The following is a 9,268-nucleotide window of genomic DNA, read 5'->3' on the forward strand; positions in this document are numbered from 1 at the left end:
AAAAAAAAAAAAAAAAAAAAAGATCTCAGAAACTTACCCAGGCTGGCCTTGAACTCATTTTGTAGCGTAGGCAGCCTTCTTGCCTTGGCCACCTGAGTAGCTAAGATTTATTGGTCTGCACTAGAGACAAGGATTATTCCCATTCCCTAGCAGTTGGGAGAGTCCTGTGTTCCCTATTGACCCCAGGACTGTGGACAGAGGGATGTCCCCCCACCCTCCACCCCAGGTTGAACATTTTCTCAGGCACTCTACCTACACTCTCACTGGTTCTCTGCCTTCCTGATGCTCTGTGACCCTTAAATACAGTTCCTCGTGTTGTGGTGACCCCGAACCATGGAATTATTTTTATTGCTACCTCATAACTATAATTTTTGAACTGTTATGAATCAGAATGCAACTATTTGATATGTAGGACACTTATATAGAACTCCTCTGAAAGGGTCATTTGACTCCCCAAAGGGGTTGAGTACCATAGTTCTGACTGGTTCTGAGCCATATCCTTGGGTCCACACCAGAACTGTGGTGTGAGTTCTCTTCTCTGCCTTTTGTACTGCATCCTCTGGGGGCGGTCTCCATATCTCAGGTTTACTAACGGTGTTGGCTCCATTGTCTGACCGCCTGTGTACTCCGGGTTTCTCTAAAGACTCCCAGTTTTCAGTTGATGGTGTGGTTCTGACTTAGGAGGCAGCTAAGTTTCCATTTCTTCTGCAGGATGTCTATGCTTACACACAAGTCGGAGTTCCAGACTGTAGAATATTTACTGTGAATCCAAAGGGTGAATTAATCCAAGAAAGGACCAAAGGGAACAAGTCATCGTAAGTACACTCAGGCTGCAGCCAGCGCCCTGCAGCCAGGTTATAGCTGAGGACAGATAAGAACCAAGACAAGGCACAGCCTGAGGAGCAAAGCTCTACATCTTTGAGTGTTTTTTTCCTTGTGGAGAGCTGCTTAAGGAGTGTTTGTGTGTGTGTATCTGAACCCTGAGTTGTAGTGCTAGCTCTAAGTGTTAAGCAGTCCTCCTTTAATCTGAAGAGCCAGCTTTACTGCCCATGGTCTTGTTTTATATGTCAGTTGTAAAGTAACAGCGTGCCTCTTCCCAATTCCTTCCAGGTATCACAGGCTGAGTGAGCTTGTGGAACACGTGTTCCCACTTCTCAATAAGGAACAGAATTCTGCCTTTCCATGCCCAGAGTTCAGTTCCTTCTGCTACTGGCGAGATCCAATCCCTGACGTGGACCTGGATGACCTAGCTTGAACAAGGCCTAGATGGCAAGGTGGGGGGCACTGGCACTGGCCCTCTTACAGATGAAGACCCAGGAGCTGACAGTCAGGAACCTGCTTTCCAGAACAGGGGCGGGGTCCCCGAAGCTGGCACTGCCACCTTCTTTCAGCTTCCTAGGCCACCACTCAGCACTTAGAGTAATAAGGGGCACCGGGCCTGCGTTAGAAGCCCGTGCTCTGAAGCCTGCGCTCCATTACTTGTGGGCTCTCACGTGCTTCTGTGGAGTTGTGTGCTGTGCACCACTCAGCTGCACATTTAAAAAGGAAACCAGAAACTGAAAAAGAATAGACCAGCACATTGCTACACAAAAGTAAAGATTTCAAATCTCCACTGTTCAGTTGGGATCGTTTCTCTCTCTAGCCAGGGCTTTCTCCAGAGGTCCAGTTAATGCTGCCAGCTATGCGTACACACCCTTCTCGAGACGCCTCCACTCTCGCTCACTGAACTAGGACAGCTGCTTCATGTTCCAGCACCGTGAGCCCATCTGCCCCAGCATGGGCTGTAAAGTTGGGGGGAAAGCACCCTAGCAGCAGCGTCTCCTCACCTGTCCCTGCCGCAGTGAGAAAGAAGCGCTTTAAGTTGTTGTTATGACCTAGCAGAAGAACAGATGCATAGTTCACGTCTGGAGTGATGGTGAGACCTTGGTTTGAATCACAAAAAAGGCAGTGGCTTCTCAGAAATGTAGAAGGGCAGTTTGCCTTGGGTCCTGGGAGGCCTGTTCTCTGACACTGTCACCTGACTTAAGTGGTCCTTGGGGCAGATTATTTCAGGACAGGATTTTTGAAAGTCTGGGCTTCATATTTGCTGAGGAAGAAGCCTTTGGCTAGTGGCATTGACCAGTCATCTGGATTCCAACCATGTAATGCAGTCATGGAGGCCTGGGAGAGAGAGGCTCCTGAGTGCCTGTAGAGAGCCAGCACCTCAGCAGTAGCAGCAGCCTGTCACTCTGACTCACCCTCATGCAGTTGATAGTGCAGATGAGGCCTCGTGGGGATGTGGGGTACCCCCGCACCTCCCTGGCGGCCTCAGACACTGGCCTCGTTAAGTGCTCTTGTCAAATGTTGGAGCAGATGGCACCAGGGAGAGTTATGTCCTCAGATCTGCAGAGCCTTGCCCAGCTGGGTGTGGGCAGTTACTGAGAAATCCGTCTGAGTTCGAGGCCAGCCTGGTCTACAGAGTGAGTTCCAGGACAGCCAGGACTACACAGAGAAACCCTGTCTCGAAGAAAAAAAGAAAGAAAGAAAAGGGGTGGCTATTTTCCAGATTGGAGAGTTGAGTGTCCTTGCCTCATTTCAGTATTGCAGTTGAATGCAGAGACCTTGGTAACAAATGTTTAATTAAAGAAAAAGAAAGACCATTTGAAACATAGTTGTCCCTGGCAAGCCCTGGAGGCACGTGCTCCCAGAGAAGCAATGCAGGCTCCCTGACACTATGCTGATGTTTCCCACAAGTGTTCCTCTGCTCCGTGAGTTACTTGTGTTAGGTAGTAGGGAAACTCGGCTATGTTCATGTGACGTTCTCGCCAGTTAAGTGAAATAAGATTTTACTAAAGCAGCCACGGGAGATTTGAAGCCTAAGCCATCACCACCCTAGCTTTAGGGGAACCGTAAGAATTGTGCACTTAACCTGAGCTTGGTAGAATCGCCACGGTACAGAAAATCCTGTTTTCTCTTAAACCTTCTGTTTTTCCTGTAGGGAGTCTTTGTCTCACTAGTCTGTTTCCTTTTCCTAACAGACTTTTTCTTTGGACACACGGGCCTTTTCAGAAGGTCCAGAGTAGGCTCTGGGTCTCCTGGCCTGTGCAGAGGTGATGGCTGGTCTTTCTGTCCACGTGTCTGTTAGCTCGACACTTGTCACTGCACATTGATCAGTGGGTATTTAGGATAATGAATGTAACTCTTATTTAAAGGAGTCTCCTTGCTGAAAGTAGATGAGTACCATTACTGTAGTGTATGAAGTATTAGGCTTGTGCTGAAAATCCATTGCCATTTGTTACAAATGACATTTGTTCTTTCTGTGAAAGAGAGATGCCCTTAAGTGTGTTTGCACACAAACCCCTGGATGGCTTGTTGCAGTGTCACCTTGTCTCCATGACAGGTGATGCTGAAGAGACACTATGGCAGACCGGCCACCCAGTCCTTCCGTCAGTTGTTGCGTCAGTTCAGTCTAATTTTAGTGTTTGGTGTTGAGTGTTGAAGCTTGCACTGCTGTAGAATTGATGGCTGCTCTCCGTCAGGCTGTGTAGGGTGTACATGTGGACCTGGAGCATGCATGTGTAACCATATGATCAGTACTGCAGTTCCTGTGGTCTAACCCATCTGCATAGTCAGTTGGAAAAAGAAATGTGCTGTTGTAGTAACTTAGAACAAAAGCTGCTAAAACAACGTAGAGTGGACCAGGACCCGAGCTGAGCAGCAGGGAGCCTCTGTTCTCTGCAGCCTGTGGGGTGGGTCCAGCCTTCTGTAGTACTCTTTAAAGCCATCATCTGAGAGAAGAAACGGTTCAGGCAACATGAGCAAGTTTCTGGGAAACTTTGTTTGAGAGCATGCTAAGGTTTATTTAAAACCCCAGGAATTGCTCTTTCCAGGTGAAAAATTCTTTTTTTGCCCTGAAGGCAGAGGAAAGAGTTCCCTTCTAATGATTACTCTCAGCTGATGAAGTACTTGATTATTAGAGAGCAGTGCCACTAAGCAGCTTTAAGTTGTCCGTAATTAACTGTAAACATCAGTGCAGTACCTTCACTATGGTAAAGATGTTGTCTTCAGATGAATGGCTCATATTTTGGTGCAGTGTTTGATGTTCACAAAAAAAAAAAATGTTACAATAATAAACTAACATAAACTGATTGCATTGGGCTCCTTCCTTCAGGGACTTTGACTGTATCCGTGCCAGAGATTGATAATTGCAATTACCAGCTATACATAAACATCACTTTGGCTTTGCTGACATGCTTGTCTAAAGGAGGGACCTCTTCCTGTTGCTCCCTTGCAAATCCTGGGTCCAGAAGAGAAGCTCCACCACAGGAACTATGTCTGCCTTGTAGGGTCTGTCAAGAAGTGATTTGTCCATCCATCATTTCCCTACACTCTGGTTCCCACACCAGCCCTTCAGCCCTCCTGGCCATGCTGCTCAGCTTTAATGCCTTACCTTTAATTAAGCCTTTCCTGGGCAGCAGCAGCAGGTAACAGTCCTGATGCTTCCATCAGATTAACAGTACCCATGAACTTTTTGTAGCACAACCCCACATCTCATGATTGACGGCAACAGTTAATGTGACATCCTCCTCCCTCAGGTCACTGGCCAGCAGATACTACGTCTGCTGGATCGCACAGGAACCGCAAGTCTTGGGAGTGGGGCTATATTTTTGTCCTAGAAAATATCTGATTCCTCTAGGCAGTTTTAAGTGCTATGAGAGGATCGCGATTGGCAGCCCTCACCCCTGTACCTGCATGCGTACCTCCTTCCATCGTAAGATGGCACAAGAGAAGCACAGAGTGTGTTTACAAAGTGGATGGGGGCCTGACACCGCCACTCCTGAGACTGTAGGCCTGGAGTTACAGTGTCCACTTCGTTTCATGAAGCAGATACGTGGGAAACAAGACCAATCGTCACTGGGAATGCTGACTATATGCTAATCTGGAAACGATTTAAAGGCATTCATTCCTCCTTGCAGATCCCATTTAATAGTATTTAGTCATTTTAATGGTGCTGTTTGGTGGTGGTACGTATCAAGGGCAAAATGCTCCAGTTCTTAAAAAGCACTGCCTTTTTCTCAGTCACCAAAGCTCCCTGATTAGAGAAGTTGTACCCTGAACCTGGTGGCCCTGTGGTCTGTACCAGTCACTTAGTCCTCTTAGGAGGACTACTTGAGGCCAGCCTCAATTAAAAGTACTGAGTAAGTACTTAAAGTCTGTTTATACCTCTGACTCACTCATGGGCACGTGACTAGAGGGGTGTGGTGACTTAGGGAGGGGTCGTTACTCCCAACTCCCCTCCTCCAGACAAGCTCTGGCTGACTCTTTTTCATCTCCAAAAAAAGACTAGGGCTCCCATTTTAAACCCATCTCCTGCATGGGCTGGAGTCCGTTTTCACCCCGTTTTGTCTTCCAGTGAGCACCTGCCTACTGCTGTGTGGCTCAGCTCACTCCGCCTTGCTTGTTGGATAGAGAGCAAGCTAAGTGCACCTCTGCCAGTAACGAAGTCACACACTGGATGATCAGGGTCTGTTGGATGCTCGAGAGACCTGTCTGGGAGTGGGGAACACAGTGGCTGTGCATCTCCTGTCGGGCCCTTGCCTTCCACTGAACACTTGGCCACTTTGGTACTGAATGTAGTCTTCAAAGAAGAGCGAAGGAAACGGACAGAAACATTCGTGTGAGCCAGCCGGGCTTTCCTAAAAGTACCGCTGCTCAGGGTTTTCCATGCGTCATTTCTCAGACAGCAAAGGGCACTCTGACCTTGGTAGCCAACTCCCCAGCTGTGGAAAACTGGGCAGCCCATGACCCTCTTTCCAAATATCCCATAATAACTTTTTGCAGACAGTCCTTGGAACCCAGTATATTTTGACTACATTTAGCCTCTTCTGCCAACTGGTTTAGGAGCAAGGCTATTGAAACTGGTTTCCCTGTCTACGCCTTCCACTAGGGACCTGGGGGAGTTGCCTTTCCCTACAGGTGCTGGCTGACAGATCTGGGTGCCTAGAGCTGTGTGCTGCTGTTGGGAAAGTGTTGTGTCAGGCCTCCCAGACCCAAATGTGCTTGTCTGCTCAAATGATCTCCGTTTCCAGCTGGCCCTCCATTTTATATCGGAGCCCCTTGTTGCTTAGGAACCAGAGTTTGTAGTGCTATCTCTGCCAGTGAGCTGTGCAGTGGAGCAACAAGAAGTCAGGCTCATTAGCCTGCAACCAGCTCACGTCCCCTAACAGAGGCTCTCTTCAGCTATAGGGCCACGGTACGCTCTGACCTTCAAGGACATCTGGACGTGGTTTTCCAGCCAAAATCAAACCCCAAATGTCTAAAGCCTGGAAGCTGGCAGGTATGGGATGTTTTACATAACGACTGGGGCTAATTTACACAATATTACTTCTTTCAGCCATAAAAATGCGCTAGTTTGCTCCCACCCACCCCCCCCCCCCCCCCCCCCCCCCCCCCCCCCCCCCCCCCGTCCCCCCTGCCCCCCCCGTAACTCCCAATCCATAAGGTGCCAAATACAGAAAAGGGACAGAGTGACTCTGACATCTTTATTGACGCTCCCTGTCTTTGCACTTATATTGTACATGTCATTTAAGGAGCCTGGCAAGTTTCATAAATAATGTCTCTTACATCCACCTTCATAGCAGGGCCCAGGGGAACAGAGATCAGTACTAGACGGTAACAGCAACCAAGTGTGGAACAGCCCATGTTAAACTCTCTGGGTCCAGGCCACATAAGCACTTCAGTGTTTAAATCTTCTACGTGCAGTGCAGAGAGGCGCATCCACTACAGTGTCTTCCAGCTGCATCAGGCCCAGGCCAGTCGGAACAGCACCAAGTAGGTTCAACCCAGGAACATCGAGCAAAGCTGGCTTATAGGCGGCACAGGAGAAGCCAGCTTCCAGCCAAGGGGACGTAACGAGTCTTCTGGTTGTCCAGTGACAGAATTAACCATGTGTCATTTCCACAGCTGTCTGGAAACGAGGGATGGCAGGCCTTTATCCTGGGGGGGCAGGCAGAGTGTGTGCAGCAAGCTAGATCAGTGCTCCAGTTACATAAACCGAATATATTAAAGCTTTGGGGTTTTCACAGCCTTTCTTCCCTTCCTGGTCTCCCTAGAGGTGAGAAAGGAAAGGGTACAAGAAAACACCACTGAAGGTGGAGTACATTTCATCAAAGTCTGTGTGAGCCAGTCTGCCCCCAGTCACCACAACGTTGACTCCATCTCCTGCCTTCAAGTGCACAATGAGGTGGAAGGCCCCTGGGCCCCCACAGGTATGTACAGCCCCAGGGGGACGATGGTATTCCAGGAACTCTCTCCTGTATCCAGCCGTGTGCAGCTGGGCAACACTGGCGTTGGAGACAGACAGGACAGCTTCCACATAGGTGTCTCTCTCAGGGGTGAGGGTGGCTGTGATCAAGTAGCGCCCGTCGTATGGTGCAGTGAAGATGCCTACAAAAAGCCAGACACAGGTGAGCTGATCTAGTGTCTTGGACGTCCACGCCCTGGCTACAGACTACCTTGGACCCATCTCACACAAGGCCACTTGAGATTGCCCCCTGGGTTTTAGCACCCATTGACTTGGACAAGTCAGGATGCTTAGTCACCAAACCTTTAGAAGGAAGGCTGACTTGAGAGTGTACCACCTACCCACATCTGTTTTCCCAGAATGAAGATCTCCCCCCCGAGCCCCACCCCCAGCGGCAGGTACATTCTAGACAAGCTTTCTACCATGTACATAACAGCATAACAGCCCCAGTGTGGCCTCTCACACATGCAAACCACAGACTTGGGCCACTCAGTTCATTTCAGAGCCAACTGTCCTGGGCTTGTAACATCCAAAGAGTAAGACCTCCAATACCCCAGGACTAGGAGTAATTCTTGCCTAAATTTACAACAGTCCAGGAAACAGAAGCCAACCACGGTCCTACTGGGACAGCAGCCAATTTTACCAACATTTTTGGTCTGCCATGTATGTGGCATGTGTGACCTGGAGACTTGAGACCAAGGCCCAGCCCCTGCCAAGTTACAAACAACCTTCCTAAATCCCTGAGACAGCAGATGAAAACAAAGCTTGCCCCGCCCACTCAGCCTACACTAACACGCTAACCCTCCTCATCTATAAAAGAATGAGCCTCTTGGGTATAGGTCATATTCACTTGTAGCCAGAAGCCCCACTGTCTTCTAACCCCAGGGCCCATACGATCTGGGAGGCAAAGGAAGTGTCTAGAGATGGACCACCCATAGCATCCATCCCAGGAGTAGGTAGGGGTATCAGGCCTTCACACTCAACAGCCAGATGTCACCATGAAATTAGGGTCCTGAAACAAAAGACCCATTTAAGAGTCTAGCCTTCAAGTATGCCTGGGTCCACCCTGCCCCTTCCATGCTTACTATTTAAATAGTATCCTGATTATAACTCCTAGAATCTTGTTCAGGTCCCAGTGTACTGAGCCAAGCTTCCATTCGCCTGTCTAACAGGGGCAAGCCTAGCTCAAGAGCCTCCTGGAATTTCCTTGATAGTCCCAGCCTGCTCAGAAAGATCACCAGCCTGTGTGAGTGGACAAGGGGGTCCCCACAACCAACGTAGCCAAAGGGAAAGAGTCCCCTCACTCCCAGTCAAACCCCCCCCCAACTCTGGCACAAACCCTTGAAGCATAGATTAGAAAGGTGGTTTGGAGTAAAGCTTGGCAGTCTGGGATACCTGGCTGCTTTCTTGGAGGTCTGCCAGTGCAGAACCAGTGTGACTTAGCCAGAGGGGAACCAGGCTTGGAATTGTAGAAGGAATGGCTAAAGATTACCAGAACCCTCACCCTCCCTGTGAAGGCCATGCCTAGATGAGAGCAATGGCTGCTAAAGGCAAGGAGACGGGACAAGGCTCGAACCCCCAATGAGCCTCAGAGGGTTGCCACATAGTCCAGACAGAGAATTACCCTTTAAGTGGTAGGAAAAACTCGTGTGTGACTATCAGGAGATGGTCTGGGAACAGGTGGGACACCACAAGCCGGAGGAAGGGCAAGATGGCTGTGCTGTCGGAGCTTCTAGCAGCTCCTTCCACAGTCTCCAGGGTTCCCTAGAATAGGCATGGGTGCTACAGCCACCTTCCAAAGTCCACTGTTTAATTCTGTCTTGGTATGTGAGGCCCCACACACTAGCCTCAGTCCTTTCTGGAGACAACACCCCCCCCCCCGTACTGGTTAGTTTTGTGTCAACTTGACACAGCTGGAGTTATCACAGAGAAAGGACCTTCAGTTGAGGAAATGCCTCCATGAGATCCAACTGTAAGGCATTTTCT

General features: G+C 49.2%; 2 protein-coding genes across 4 annotated transcripts in view; one reads left to right on the top strand and one right to left on the bottom strand.

Moving 5' to 3' along the window:
* Positions 1-4,128, top strand: part of Lpin2 (lipin 2) — a 109,114-nt gene extending 104,986 nt beyond the window's left edge. For all 3 annotated transcript variants that reach the window (XM_029471295.1, XM_021186181.2, XM_021186179.2), the window contains exons 19-20: positions 712-815; positions 1,111-4,128. In XM_029471295.1, coding sequence (XP_029327155.1) covers positions 712-815; positions 1,111-1,255 — 249 coding nt within the window. In that variant the 3' untranslated portion in view covers positions 1,256-4,128. The remainder of the gene's footprint in view (positions 1-711; positions 816-1,110) is intronic.
* Positions 4,129-6,488: 2,360 nt separating this feature from the next.
* The window catches only part of Emilin2 (elastin microfibril interfacer 2), a 59,179-nt gene continuing 56,399 nt past the window's right edge, over positions 6,489-9,268 (bottom strand). The window contains exons 7-8 of the mRNA XM_029470912.1: positions 8,678-8,826; positions 6,489-7,425 (exon numbers count right to left, since the gene is read on the bottom strand). Of these exons, the coding sequence (XP_029326772.1) occupies positions 7,088-7,425; positions 8,678-8,826 (487 nt within the window). The 3' untranslated portion in view covers positions 6,489-7,087. The remainder of the gene's footprint in view (positions 7,426-8,677; positions 8,827-9,268) is intronic.

This window comes from Mus caroli, chromosome 17, assembly GCF_900094665.2.
Source record: "Mus caroli chromosome 17, CAROLI_EIJ_v1.1, whole genome shotgun sequence".
Taxonomy (NCBI): domain Eukaryota; kingdom Metazoa; phylum Chordata; class Mammalia; order Rodentia; family Muridae; genus Mus; species Mus caroli.